Raw genomic sequence first — 15166 nt, 5'->3', positions numbered from 1 at the left:
GGCTCCCCCATGAGCCAGCCATGGGCTGGCAGGGGGCACTGGGACAGCCCTGGGTTGGCAGAGGGCATGGGGGGCTTGATGGGGTGGGGGGGAGGGAGAAGGCTGAGCCCCTTGGAGCTCTGCATAGCTCAGGGTTGCCCTCGGAGCTGGGGACAGCTCCCCACTGCACCCCAGAGCTCGGGGCTAAGCCAAGTAGAAGTTGTAGCCCCCTGTTGCCTGGATTGATGGGGAGCACTTTGCTCCCAGGTCAGTGTCTACACATGTGCTTAGGTGCATTACTTTAAAGTGTTGTTTTTTAGCACCTGTATCTATTGGTACTAGTGAATGGCTTTTTGACGTAATCTACTGCACAGCAATTGCTGCACATGTGCACACAGTGATGCTTTACTGTGTGTTAGATTAGTCTAATATGCAGTAAAATACATGTGTAGATGCACCACTATGAGCAAAAAAAGGAAAAATCAGAAAAGTTCATTTATGTACGCCTGTGAAAAAGCTTCTATATTGTGAAGATGGGATAAAAAAGTTCAGTACTGAGCAAGTACTCAATAAATTGGAAAATCACACTTATTTAGCAATATGGATAAGGGAGGCTGACAGGCAAGAGTTGGAGAAGAAGCAAAACTATTAAAGAGCTTGTATTTTAAAAGTGATTTATTGGTACCTACTTGTGACAGAAGAGGAGCCTAGAACTGAAGCAAATGTATCAAATAATTGAAATGTTCTGTAATTTATTTTAATGCAGATAGATTACTGGTATTTATGAATACAACAGAAATAACTGGTTCTGTTGGCTTAAGCTGAAATAAGTCTTTTCAGACTACAGACTGGCTTGGAGTTGGCATAGTGTCGTAATCATCTGAATAGTGCTGATACTGGTCAGTGAGAAGAGGCTGATGTAATTCATCCTTGTTTTTCCTGGAGTGCACAATACATGTAGTGCCAACAAAAATAATTGCAACAAGAATCAGAGCAGTCACTATCGCAATAGTTATGATCTCTGTGATGTGGAAAGCTCGGGCTAGTGGAACAAAAACAGGAATAGGGGAAACAAAGTTAAATTACAAGGGAAGCAATTGAAAGTTATACCAAAGTCACATAGCCATTGTTATTTAATAACACTCTAAAGAAAAAATATAGTTTCATGTCACATTAGGAAAGTTTAGAAAATGATTTGATATTGCAAATATAAAATAATTGCCTCTTAGATCAAAATATCTCCTGTCTGGCATAGCTAAACACTTTTTTGTTTTGCAGAATGGGAAATTTAAATTTCACCTAGCCTGAGCCATAAAAGTCTTCATCCTTCATTTGGCTTTTGTTGGAGGACTCATACTTCTTTGTAGAATCTACTGACTTCACTGGGATTTCACATAGACACACATGTATTTTCTTCTATGGGTAAAGTGCTTAAGGCAAAATTCTGTTTTACCTCACCTAGCAAGCAACCAGAGGACAGTTTGAGACTAATTCTTGACTATTGTGTTGGAGTAATTCTATCCCATCTGGACAAATAAAATTATAGAAATAGGGAGACATTTGTGCATATCCTGGAATGGCAATGAGATTCTTATAAGGGCAGAATTATATGCCTAAAAGAGCCAATAGAATAGCTCTTCCACAATAGTCAGGTAACTCAGAGTTAGTCTCAAGATGTAAAAGAGAATTCTGCTCTTTGTTTCTAAAACAGAACTTAAAAGTTTGTTAATCTTTAGGGTTTGGGTTCAGGTTCATCAGTGTTATGATTAAGGGTTTATACAGGCTCTAAGTGATACAGGTTAGTCCAGTTTTAAAGCTAGTTATTCAAAAGTACTTTAGAACAATATCCAAATACAATTTGTGCAATTTAAAGCCAGCTTTATTGAATGGAACACTGATGCACATATACAAAATGAAGAAAGATGTAATAAGAAGATGGTGAGAGAGATCCAGGTAATAGGTATTTACCTGGCCATTGAACTTGATAACTGTAGCCCAGGCTTTCTGGTGCAGCAACAAACATCTGATCATTGGGAATTGGAGGCCAAAATGGCACCATGTTATATTGTCGGTTATGTCCAATAGGGGCATTTTCTAGTGGATATATGGAGATATCTAATTGGAAAACAAGATATTTATTAACCTTTTAATAAATATTTAAAAAAAGAATATTCAAATGGTGTTCTGGAATCATTTATCTATACAACAGGCAGAAAGAGTAAAATATTTAAATATTTTTTTCCACAGTGACACTGAGGATCAGAGCACAAGATTTCTTTGAATGGACCAATTATCTAAATGAAACAAAAGATAGTTCAACCCAATATTTTAAAATGTGAGTCATGAGTATCGGTTTTCAAAGAAGGATACTCAGCTCTAAATGAAAAAAAAAATCAAGCCTTCTTAAGGTATCTCCACTTGACACACCAAATAACAAATCACTTTAAAAATGTAGGCCTGTGCTTATAGCAGTGGTGACTATACTTTGTGTGCAATAGAGCTGTGCAAGGAATGGGCCAATATCTGGGTGAAATAATTTATTAAAATAATGTGTCATTCTATTATGTCTGCCAGGATGGCATTTGATGTACTTTGAGTTCCAATGCAAATCAGGAAACTCACCCACCCCTACGCAAATCAAGAAAGGGTGAGTTGGAGCAAAAATGCTCTTTGGAAAATGTCACAAAATCTTGTGATAAATCATGTAACTGCTCTGTCTTGTATCAAGACATACAATAGCCTCTCTCATAGTGTAGATGGGAAAATGCATTCCCCTTCTTGGGACAGCAGTATGAGAGCTCAGTTGTGCAACTGCAGTAGATCTCAGTATGAGTAACAGCAAAAGGCTGCATTGCCTCAAAGGGAGCATAATCTCTCCAGGGGCTCCTTGTATGGGTAGGGTTTGAAGGAATTCTGCATCATCTATTAGAATGGTACAAATTGCTTTTTGTGGTTAACTGACTACTGTCTTTCCTACTTCTTTTCTGTCCTTTTCTTAGTAATTAGGAAACAATGACATCAATTGTAAGTGGACCTTAAATGCTCTTTCCCCTAGGAAAAGGGAAGAATGACTCTTTGCATTGGCCTTCCTAAACACCCAAGCTATAGTGGGTCACATGATAGCACTGGATGAGTAGCTGGGTTGTATACTAATTCTTTTCTAAGGACAAAAAAATCCTTAGACTCCTAATGCACAAAGTGGTTATACAACCCTGGGGAAGCTTGTATGATTTCTTTGTCTGTGCTCTACAGGAGACATTGTATTGGCATCAGGTGCTTTTCCATTCCTGGCCAAGTTTCTGCACAGACACAGAAGGCAGAGTGAAAGTCAAGGAGGATTTACCTATTAATGAACTATTTTGCAAGGGTAACAAGGTTTGCTGACCTGAAAAAATAATAGAAATGAACGTGTCTCACCAGCATTATGTCTCCTCAACCATTCATCAAACACAGCATCAGTAAATGTGTGCAAGAGGACAAAAATGGGATCATTTGGGGATAAATGAGTTTGCCCTCCTGTTCCATTCAGAAAAAGATGAGCCAAATTATGAAGGCTTCGAACTGCTGGATCATATTTCCCTGATGGATCACTGTACCCTAGGTATAGAAACAGAAGAATATAGTGAACATTTTCTTCAGAAGCAGCCGTCCCAACTGGATACTGTCTTCTCTGAAAGGCTACCAAGCTGTTCTGTTGCCTTGTTTAACATAACCAATTTTTCCCTTCTCCATTTATTGGCATTTTAAATGTGTGGCTGCTATACCTCTAGACTATGTAATTTTCAGATGAAAATAATCTTTCTAAAGGAATTCTGTGACTCTGGGGTGCGCTTGGTTGTTTGTGTGTGAATCAAGCAAAGTGGGATCTTGCAAATGGGCAAAAGTAAACCATTTTTAGCGCCCAACTCATGGTCAAAACTTTGAATTTAGAAGGCACTGAACATAAATGAAACCATCACACATGCAGCTACTAACTGCTGATGTCAATGTAATGATTCTACCCTGTATCCTAATGGGACAGCTGTTCATGCAGTTTTCTACATCTTTTATACATTGACTTTTACCACATTTACTGTGGAAAACTACCCTCTGGCACAGGGTATCTTAGAATTCTCACTGTAGATTCCCTAGTCTCGCTGAACTAGCACTTAGTATGTGGAAATCTGGGTGTTAAGAGAGAATTTTCTAAAACATCAGGAAAATGGTCCAGTGTATAAACTTGGGCCAAAGCTTGGGTAGCAAAGAATTGCTCCTTTAAGGCTGTGTCTAAGTGCTCAGATCACGAGGCTTTGTTTTTCCAGAGGTGCTGACCACCAGTGGCTCCCTACCAGCTAATTTGGCCCAGAATTCCTATACTAGATTCTTCAACATAAACACCATAGGCCAGATCCTCGGCTGTTGTAAACTGGCTTCATTGGAGTTAGCACAGCTACAATCATTCAGCCGAGGATATGGTTCCTTATTTGAAAGTTAACTGCCCAGAGTGGCCCTATCAGAATACTTCTTACCCTGGGACCCCTGAGATATGCAGCCACCACAGTATAGACAAGCTCATTGCATCTGCCCATGTGTGTGGCACACATATTGTGGCCAGACAGTCTGGTAGCCCTCAGGAGCTGGCCCCCAAATTGTAAAACTTTTCCACTCAAACATAGGAAACTAACAAGAATAAATAGCTTGTGGTCAAACCCAGAGCTAACACTCTTAATTATTCACCATTGTGTGGCAAACTGGTAAATGCAACAGGCTACCTGCCACATCCATTTGGGTTTAGTCACAGACATTTTTGTTTGTGATACTTACCTTCTACTGTATTACGGAAACTGTCTGTGGAATTTGAGTAGAAAGGAGGAGTGTCAAACAAACCGACTTCCAAACAAAGAGCCACATCCCCTGGCTCAGGAAGACGTTGTACCATTGGTCGGGCAACATTTCCAGCAGGATTCCTTCGAATTGGACCCCCCTCTGTGCCTGGATTTAGGGAGAAGAAAAAACAGAGTGGCAATGCATGATTTAAGAATGAGGTACCAAACAACAGGGTTAGGTGAAATACTGGGCTAGATCCTTGGAAATGGTTAAGCTACACTTGGCACAGGATCTGAGCCCCAACTGGCCTGACATAGACCAGACACCAAGGATCTTGGTTAGTATTATTGTAAGCTACCCAGTCTGGGACTCTTTTTTCCTTCTATAGGCGGCTGAGTCATAGACAGAAGTTGATTAGCTTGCAAAAGCCTTTATGGGAACTTTTTGCTCAGGCAGTCAGGGCTACATTCAGAAGTCCCAGGTTCAGTCCTTTGTGGCAGGTTTAACCTCTCAACCAGAGTTGTGATATTATATGATCTACCTTGTTATGACTGTGGTTGGAAAATGACTACATGGATTCTACAGAGCACATTCTAAAGACATCAAAGGCACATTACAGTATTAATTTTTCTTTAATGAAGCATAGTTTTGTTGTTAATGCATCAGACAGTCAAAACAAATGGTTTCAAAACAAATTGTTTCTTTTTCTTATTTCTACTTTCATTGCAAACTTTTAACCTCTCAGCTGTTTTATGAAATAGAGATAATAACCTTTTAGTATGTCAACAAGTGTTATGAGACTCAGAGTGATTTGCAATGCACTTTGAGATCCTCTAATGGAAGGCAGTACTGAAAAGTGAAGGGTTATTATTATTTTTATTGTTGTTATTAATATTATTATAGAAATTATCTCAAAATATCTGTCAGTAGACAAACTTACTGTTACAAATAGTTCCCAAAGTATCATAGTCTTCTAGATTTTCACATAGCACTCTCCACTGAGAAAAAAGGGAGTTCTGACTTATAAGACTGGTATCAAAATTGCTTCTAGCTCCCATCAAATCATCTGTGCAGATATCACAGGTATTTCCACCAGTAGCAAAATTCCAATAAGGAAGTGCGAAAGTGGGATCCTGTAGCATCTCCTAACCGCAAGAACACATGTTAATGCAGGCCCTCACTCAAATAATATAACAAGAGGATCAAAATATTTTATGATGAGATGCATTTCAATAGAACTTAGTGAATTAAAGACACCCAGTGAGACTTGTTGACTTTAATCATACAGCTACTTTGCGAAATACAGCTCTACACACGTACTACCAATACAGCTACAACCCGTACCGCCAAATTTGAGCTAGCACTAACACAGATCAACTTTTGCGCAGCTTACAGTGTGAGATGAAACAACGCCCTAATTATCAGAATTGGGGCTGTCACCTCTGGACTTCCTAGGTCACTGGCCATTTCTTTTCTTTGAACTTTTTATGGACTTTGTACTTTGGCCTTGGCTCCAGGCTTGACAATTGGGAAGCTGTCAAGCCTTTAGCTATGCCACTGCCACAGAGCTCTGTGGTTAGCAAAATCAATATTCTAAATTTGATCAGCTTAAGCAGGACTATAGGGTAATGATGAAGAAGAGAAGGGAGTGATCATTCCTGGGTTTGCCATTCAATTCCATATCTGCTTAGAGATGGAAGTTCTCTGAGGTCAGGATAACCATCATGCTAGCTCAATTAATGACCTGGTTTACTAACCTGTACTTGATTAGTTTATTAATATCTTATTAGATCTAATATTAGAGTAGGTCCTTGGTTCTCGCTTCCCTTTTATCTTTATTTTTAAAAATGAATATATTTTGTTTCACTTCAAGCAGTAACTGTCACAAGGTGGTAATTACCTTACCAGGAATTATCTGATGAAACAGATTTTTATTTAAAAATGCCAGTTATCAGTACTGAAATATTGTCTTGAATGGCTTTAAGAAATTTCCAATGACATGCAGAAGAAAATTGCCAGGTAACCTGGCTAACTGCCAGAAAGTCTGAACTTGCAGAGTCAACAACTTGAGATGAACCTACCATGGGGAGGTCCAGGTTCCATGCCAAATTCAGTTTCAAAATCTTTTACAGTAAAAACTTTGTTATCTGGCATGAGTGTGGTAATGGAGGTGCTGGTTATCTAAAAATTCTGGTTATCTGAGAGTTATACCTATCAAGGAAGACAGGAGCGCAGTGAAGCCACCCCCGCTGGGAAGAGCCCAGCACTGCCCTGGCCCTAGCCCACAGTGGCAGCCTGCCTTGCCCCACGCAGATACCTTTCCTCTCCCCTGACCCTTCCTTTGAAGACTTTCCTGTTGGGGGGATGTATGTACATGCACGTGTGTTCTCAGCCCCACCCCAAATGTTTTTCTTCCTCCATCAATGCAGATATCAACTAGAAGGGGTCCCAGCAGCTCCTACATCGGCAGCGTCACTAACTAATGTAAAGAACAGAAATACTTGATGCACGTGCCGGATAGATTTGGAGACGATTCCCATTGTTAAGGTGAGGATTTGTATTGGGGGATATTGTCTCAGAATTTCCTATGACACTGAAATAATACATTTTAACCAGGTCTAGCAATGATTTCCAAACCAATCATAAGTACTTATTTGTATTAACTGATTTAAAGCACTATCCTATTTTTGCAACATTTTTCCATCTCTTTACTAAAAGGTGCTTGTTTATCAGGTGTTTCATGTGTCTGGTTTCTTTTTTTTTGGTTTTTTTTTTAGTCTATGATGTGTGGCCTGGGAAGTAGTACATAAATATACACTGAAATTTCTAGTCTCTTTTCTCCTGCTGATGAACACACAAAAAATATTTGAGGCTTATAGAGGTCTGCACCTGGTTACGCTCAACAAATTGACTTAGTCTACCACATAGTTTACTAAAAGAATAAACAAAGATAAAGCACATGCTATCAAGTGTTTAATCATTTGGGAAATGCTGATCGAAAACCAAATTTGATTATTTCCCCTCCCCTATATTTTATGATATGTATTTTTTTCTAAATGTGTTTCTTTTGCTCAAAAGGTACACAGTACAGGAGTTGATATCTACTTTTTCTTTTTTATTTAAGGTTATTTATATCAAGGGTGTTTGTACTCTTTTCCACGACAAGCAGTGATTTGTGGAATTTTTCCTCATATTGAAACATTTTGAGCTTGAAGCAATGGGGAATTGAGTCTATGGTTTGGTGCCTGATTAAAAGGTTTCCCTCCCTCCTGTGGAGAGTTCCTGTGGAGAGAAAGGAAAAGCTGGACTATTCCTATTTGTGGAATGGAATCTCCTGTCCCTCTCTTTTCTAGGTGTTTGAGCAAATCACATGCTTCCAAGGTGACTGCTTCTTTTATCTCACTGATTTATTGATATTACTCCACCTCCAGGCACATCTGAGTCAAGAATCAGGTCCCAGAACTTAGAAGACTCATTAACACTTATTTTATCACCGTTAGCAATTAATTTCATTGCTCAAATTAAAGAATGTAGATGTTGACGTAACACCTGCTTTTTTAAAGGAAACTTTTGAAACAATTTTGTATTTTTTTTTACTAGTATCCCTAAAATATTTTTTACTGTAAATATGCTCCTGGCAGCCTAAAGACCTAAAACAAATCAATTAATGTTAATATGCCTGGTAACACTGGGATTGAAAAAGTGATAGAAACCAGCTAGAAGGATATACTACTTATCCTTCACCAGTGGACTATAGGGAGAAATAATTATTTAATGGTACAGCATAAAATATGAATAATAGCAAGTTCAATACAAATGCAAACTTTACCTGCATGTCTCTTTCTAATTGCAGGAGATGGTATCTATGCCAGGTGAGAAATGCTGGTCCTTCATGAGAGAAATCCACTCCTCCAAAACTCTGCTGCCCTGGACCAAGGAAAGTCTTTCTGACAGAGTAATAATGGGACCACACAAAGTAGTTATAAATGGACACATTCTCGAATTGTGGTGTGCTGCCATCTGGTCCAAATATCTCCTCATGCCTTCTGGTGGCTATGACAATGTCAGGATGTATTGTACTCTTGGCTTGGTGTAGGGCATTGATAAAACGATTCTTCTCCTCTGCACTCAGGTCCAGAAGGTTTCTTCTGACTTTAAAGATTAAAAAGATGTCAGTTATGAAGGTAGAAGACAGGGCAGATTTGTACCTTATGGACTGAGAAATGCATAAGCTTTCATAAGCAACAGCTTACTTTGGCAGATGCTATGTTATGAAGTTATGAAGATACTGAAGGTCTTGTTACATTTGTGTAGTTTCTGTGGTTGTTATCCATTAGCAGGAGTACCTTTCTCTTGAACAAGCCCTATTGTTTAACGGGGGCAAATCACAGGATAAAATGAATAAAGATAGGTAACAGTAGAACCTGGCTTATTACTAAGAAAATGCATGACAAGAAAAGGATTGGGACATTGTTTTTTGATATGTTTTTACAGATTAACTTTTTTTGGTAAGGTTTACAGTGGGTGAACATTTCACTGTGAGTATGAGTTCTTTGTCAGACTATTTTTTGTGGTAACACAGTAACATAAATTAAAGAGTACAGTATGCCAGCCTTTGTCTTACAACTACCAATGTTTTAGTAAGACATTTTTTAAAAGCCCATTAGCTTTGCTTGATTGTTTGCTTCAGAATTTCTGAGCCTGAAGAATAACAACCTTGCAGTGCCGTAGCAAAGGGGGAGGCGCGGGAGGGTCCGGTGCGATCATTTTAGGCACCAAAGCAAAGGGGCACTAACAGGTGCTGCCCAGGTAGGGTGGGGTGTGGCACAAAGCCATGAGCGGCTTGTTTGGGGGGGCATGGGGACAGGGGAAGAACGGTCCTGCTACTGCGTGCACCCCTGAGCAAACGTGGAGGGGGCATGTACTCCCTGGATCTGTGTGCAGGGTGAGAGTGGGCTGCCACTGCAGGCTTGCCCTGGGTGCTAAAATTCCTTGCCATGGTACCACAACCTTGTATTATATTTCCCCTGAATTTTACCATCTACAACTACTGGCAATATTTAGCTCTTTATCCCATTTCCTTTCCATCCAACCTCGTTTTCAGTAGATCTCAAAGGAGGTCAATATTTTTAGCTTTTTTTACTTCTGGGGAAACTTTATCACAATAAAGTGATATGACAGTATGTTCACTATCACTCAACAAATGCATATAAGAGCAAGGTATCGAACCTAGGTCAGTTGTGTCCCCTTTGCTTTCACTCATCACTTATATTTTGGACTTCTGAGTTAATGGGTCATCTAAATTGACTCCCACACATGTGAAGAAGTCCTTCAACCTGAGCAGTAATACCCCAGTCTGAGCTGGGCACCAAACTCTGGCCTAAACTCCATTTTGACTTAGAGTGCTGCCAACTTAAGCTTCTGGATGGAGATGAGGCCCTAGAAATGTTTGGGGGATTGATAAGATCATAGAATCATAGACTCATAGAAGAAGGGACCTTGTAGATCTTCAAGTCCAACCCCCTGCCTGGGCGGGAGAAAAACTGGACTCAAATGAGTCCAGCCAGGTAGGCATCAAGCCTCTTCTTAAAGACCCCCAGGGTAGGAGCCAGCACCACTTCCCTTGGAAGTTGGTTCCAGCTCCTAGCCACCCTAACTGTGAAGTAGTTCTTGCAGATGTCTAATCTAAGATACACCAACAGCATTGAGTTCAGTTCAAAGTACAGCATCCACAGTCCCTTTCAGACAAAAACACAGTCAGTGAAGGTACTGCTCTCTCTCCTTTCATAGAAATACTAATGGTGAGAGCATTCTAATCTTCTGTTAAACCTTGAGCATTGAACAGCCAGTAAAATCCTGGGTCCAAAAGGAGGGAAAGCAAGAGGGGCCATAGTTTAATGTTTAGGGCACTCAGCAGGCTGGCTTCTGGTCTTTGCTCTTCATATTATGTTAGACAATCAGTAGATAATAAGCAGAAATAACTCTGGGAGTAGGTTCCAGAATGCACAGTGATGTAGCAAGGGATGGGGGAGGCAAGTGGGGCAACTACCCCAAGTGCTGAAGCAAAGGGGCCTCAACAGGCGCTGCAAGGCATGGGACAGAGCCATGAGTGGCTTGCTTGGGGGAGCGCGGGGATGTGGGAAGGGTGGCCCGGCTGCTGCATGCACTCAGGGGCAAGCATGGAGGGTGTGTGCCCTCTGGATCTGTGTGCGGGGCAAGGGCAGGCTGTAGCTGTGGGCTTTGAGCCACTTGGAGCTACGAACTTAACTGCTACGGCACTGAGATTGTATGGCTCCCACAGCTGACTGTCCCAAACATTGGGCTGTGCAGTCAGGCTGCCTTTTGTTTACTCCTCTTCTCTCCCCTTGACTCTTATAGTATAGTACTGCACAGTCAGCAGGAAGGCTGGAGGGTCAACCATCCAGATTTTTCTGTAGCCTCATAATTGGAGTCATCTCCTAGGAAGTAGGAGAGGTGAGCTGGAATTTTCTCAGGCTGATGGTTTACTACCTAGTTCTTGTACCCCTTGGGCCAGTACACTAACCAGTAAGCTAGTATTAAAAAAGAGGGCAGCATCAGAGTCACTAGATAACATCTACCTTCAGCAGATGATTTGGCAATCCTGAGTTGTACTGTGATGCCTAAAGGTTGTCATTTAGCCCCGTGTGAATGAATCAAAGAAACAGGGTTATATGCATAGGCTAAAGGTGCCTGATGTACAGGCTTGAATCTGACACCTAAACTGAAAGACCTATTCTCTCTTGGTTCGCTTGTGGCAGCTTTTCACTCAGCATGTGGAATCTTTGCATCACACTTTAGAGGCATCTAAGTTTCCCCTTTACTACATAGGGTCTTTAGGTGCCTATTTTGCTGATCCTCTGTCATAAGAGTCGAATGCTAATCATTAGGCATCACAATACTTCAAATGGAACCACTGAAAGAAGCAATCTCACCTTCTTTCCTCAAGCAACTTCTTAAATCAGACAAATGTCCCTTTATTCACCAGCAAGCAACCACTTGTTTTAGTTATTACAATTATACTGAAGACTAAAAGCAAGCAGCACTTCAGTTGGTTGAGAGATGTGTGAGTTAAGTCCTGGCCCCACTTAAATCGAAAAGAATATTGTCTTTAACTTCATTTGGATCAGAATTTCACTCAGTAACCAAGTTTCCTAAACATGTGATTTTGCTTGTGATGGGTTTAACTGAACTCCATAACAATTTGACTTTTTCTGTACACCAGTAATATGCTTTTTAGAAATAGTTATACATACTATTGATTTAGGTAACACATAATACTTCATTTTTATTTTGAAATCTTTGCTTCAACAGCCTCCAGCACATATTTTGAGTCCTCATAATACTATATAATTCAAAATGATGATTGCATCAACTCACAGTGTAAAACTGTTTGTGATATCTATTATGTACATACAAATAACAACCCAATAATTGTTTGTAAAAGCCAAACATACAGTGATTAATTTTAGTGTCAATAAACAAGCTTGTCTCATTGAGTTTATTTTGGTATAAAGTTTCTGACTTTGCTAACTGTTTAGTTTGAATAGTTTCTAAAGGCTTAGGGGCTGACTACCAGATGTAGGGTGACCGTACATCCTGTTGTCATAAGGGTAGCCCTGTTTAAACATTTCTCCTGGGTATCTTACTGGTTTTGTTTATTCTGTGCTTGTCTGCTCACTTTTGTCCTGTTTCTAGAGATTGACTACATGCCTGGGACAAGTGTCTCTCCTGCCCACACTCCTTCTCTCTGCTTACCAGCACAATCCATTGAGATCACAGAAGGGAAAGGATGTGTGAAAAGATTCATAGATTCATAGAATCATAGAAATAGGGTCGGAAGGGACCTTGTAGATTTTCTCGTCTGACCCCCTGCCCTGGGCAGGAGAGAAAACAGGGCTCAGATGACCCCAGCCAGGTAAACATCAAGCCTCCTCTTAAAGACCCCCAGGATAGGAGACAGCACTACTTCCCTTGGAAGTTGGTTCCAGATCCTAGCCGCCCCGGACATGAAGAGGGAATATGTCCCATTTTGAGATTCAGGAAATATGGTCACACTAATTAGATGGTGTAATTGACTTAACTTCATTGACTCCAATGATGTATTAACTGTTGCTTTTGTATTGCAAGCTGAAGCTCAGTTGGGTTTTTTAATATTAAACTCTACTTCAGCACTTGGTTTGAGCGCTTCACTGTTTTTGGCTATACTGCTTCCAGTTTCTGAGTTAGGCTGTTAAGCTATTTAGTGCTAGCTCAGGCGTCTCTACACAGGACTGAGCCGTGCCCTTAATTTTAATTGTGATATCTTTAACTTTTTAACCCTTTACTTTGGATTGCATTAATTAAATATTACTAATATAGAGAAAAAAGAGACAGAGCTGATATTTGTAATAATCATTTCCATATATTACAGATCTGTCATATTCCATCAACTTAGATAGAGTTCATCACTTAATTTTAACATTGGTTTAGGGGAAGGGTTGGGTTGCTGATTTTCAGGGTGAAGCATTTTGTAGTAGTCCGATAATACATTTCAACTTTCATTAATATTTGAACCCTCATTAATTCAAACTGCTGGGCCTTAATAACATGGATACCAGGCCCTTTCTCTTTCCACTCTATCCCTTCTTAGAAATACTTTATCTTTTACAGACCCTGTAGTAATCTCACAAACCACACTTCAAAAATCTTTAAATACCTAAAGGCTGGTATATTTAAATTTCAATATTAAAATGTAGACCACTCAGAGTCATGATCGTAGCACTAACTTACATAGTTTCTAATTGTTTAGATCCTTTGAAGTTGTTGGGAGTAGTTACCAGAACTATTCTGGTGATTATTTTTGCAAGATGAAAAAAGTTATAGTTGCACAGGAATTTTGGATTCACAGAATTGCCATCAAATCTATCAAACACATACCTCCATTTTAAGCATAAAATAATTCCAAAAAACCCACATTTTTACGTCTCATAATTATTTATATTATTTAGGTGTCAGGGATATTTTAGTCTCTAAAGAAGATAGGAAGTCAAATGTATCTTACACTGAGCATTACTAACAGATCAAGTCTCTCCATTATTGCTGATATTCTTACCTATGTGGATCTGCTGGTCACAGGCAGCCCCAGTCCAGCCAGGTTGACATGATCCACAGTTGAAACCGGAGAAGTTTCCATTGCACCTGCAGGTTTGGTTGAAAAAGCGCAAGGGCCACTGTTCACGGTCATCCCGGCCATCGTGCATGTACTGTGGGCCATGGGGCCGTGAGTCTGCAATTACTGGCATACACTGACCTCTCCCAGAAGATGAACCACAACGGTCAGAGCCAGGGTCAGATAATGGAGACAAATCTGGACAACACTCACCACTTATTAGGGCTTCAACTGTAGCACATTGGCGGGGGAACTGAGCACTAGTTTGGCTGAGCAAGGTAAGAAGCTGTGGTAAAAAGAGAAGCAGCTGTATGGAGATCTGCATAATGACAATCCAAGTGAGAGGGAAACCAGAGGTTCCTCTTGTGAGTCTGCAGCTTTGCCTCCTGCCTAGTGAAGCTCAGTATAAACTAGAGGAAAGAGAAATGTTTGAGAGCAAGCACAGTTGCAAGAAACACTTTCATTCACAGATAAAATTACCAAGCCATCTACTTTGCTGCTATCTCTTTCAGAATATGGCAAAACCAGTATCATAGACTTTGTCTTTGCTTAACAAAATTTAAAAACCTTATTCTCTTAGCAGAGAAAGGGCCTCAATCCTTCCAAACTACAACTCTCACAGTCTTAATGACAGAGGCAATGAGGTGCTTCACATCTCTCATAGCCCACAATGTACACATTATTTAACTTTACCGGCACAGACTCTTCCACTCGTAGACCTCTAGCAGCTTTCTAAACATTAATTCTTCTTAATGCACTCCTGCCAACCAGACAACCTTTCATCAATACTAAATGCTACAAATTGTGAGGCATTAGTAACTTCAGTCTAACTGTTTCTTTGCCCTCCCATCCCTTCTGAATTAATCTGATACATATCTCTTGTTGTACATTTAGGCTTCTCTTGCTTCTACTGTCTGCTGTATTGGAGATTTTGTAATAAATGAAAAACTACCATATCTTCTTACCTCTGTACTGTACCCTCTTTTCTGTCTTTGGCAGTACTTCTTTGATGAACTCCGCGTGTCCTACCCAGGACTAAGCAGTACTAACTTCTTTCCTGTTTGAGTCTGTTTACTAATCCTGGTTCTGCCAACAGTTCGGTTTGGCCTCACGCTCTCTTTCCTATTAATCCTTTTCTACTTCAGTGATTTCCCCAGGCTTTAAATACTCCAAGAGCACATGATTTCTTTAATGCTTATCTCCTTGTGATTT

The 15166-nt window shown here is 40.1% G+C and overlaps 1 protein-coding gene across 1 annotated transcript; it reads right to left on the bottom strand.

The window, feature by feature from the left end:
* Positions 1-744: 744 nt before the first annotated feature.
* On the bottom strand, positions 745-14346 carry TYRP1 (tyrosinase related protein 1). Its single transcript, XM_090037231.1, has 7 exons — positions 13898-14346; positions 8615-8937; positions 5726-5930; positions 4783-4950; positions 3397-3576; positions 1948-2094; positions 745-1021 (listed from the first exon to the last, which is right to left on the bottom strand). The coding sequence occupies exons 1-7, from the start codon at positions 14277-14279 to the stop codon at positions 816-818; spliced, it is 1611 nt and encodes a 536-aa protein (XP_089893357.1). The 5' UTR covers positions 14280-14346; the 3' UTR covers positions 745-815.
* Positions 14347-15166: the final 820 nt, after the last annotated feature.

This window comes from Crocodylus siamensis, chromosome 3, assembly GCF_052110815.1.
Source record: "Crocodylus siamensis isolate JL-2025a chromosome 3, ASM5211081v1, whole genome shotgun sequence".
Lineage (NCBI taxonomy): Eukaryota > Metazoa > Chordata > Crocodylia > Crocodylidae > Crocodylus > Crocodylus siamensis.
The sequence above is the reverse complement of the archived record's forward strand: the minus strand, read 5'-3'. Positions and strand labels throughout refer to the sequence as shown.

Excerpts from the sequence above, each read along its gene's own strand:
- TYRP1 (XM_090037231.1), bottom strand. The coding sequence starts at position 14,279 with ATGCAGATCTCCATACAGCTGCTTCTCTTTTTACCACAGCTTCTTACC. Across the intron at positions 4,951-5,725 it reads TTTGGGAACTATTTGTAACA|GCACAGAGGGGGGTCCAATT; the intron begins GTAAGTTTGTCT and ends CCCTAAATCCAG. Across the intron at positions 2,095-3,396 it reads GTTGAGGAGACATAATGCTG|ATATCTCCATATATCCACTA; the intron begins GTGAGACACGTT and ends TTTTCCAATTAG.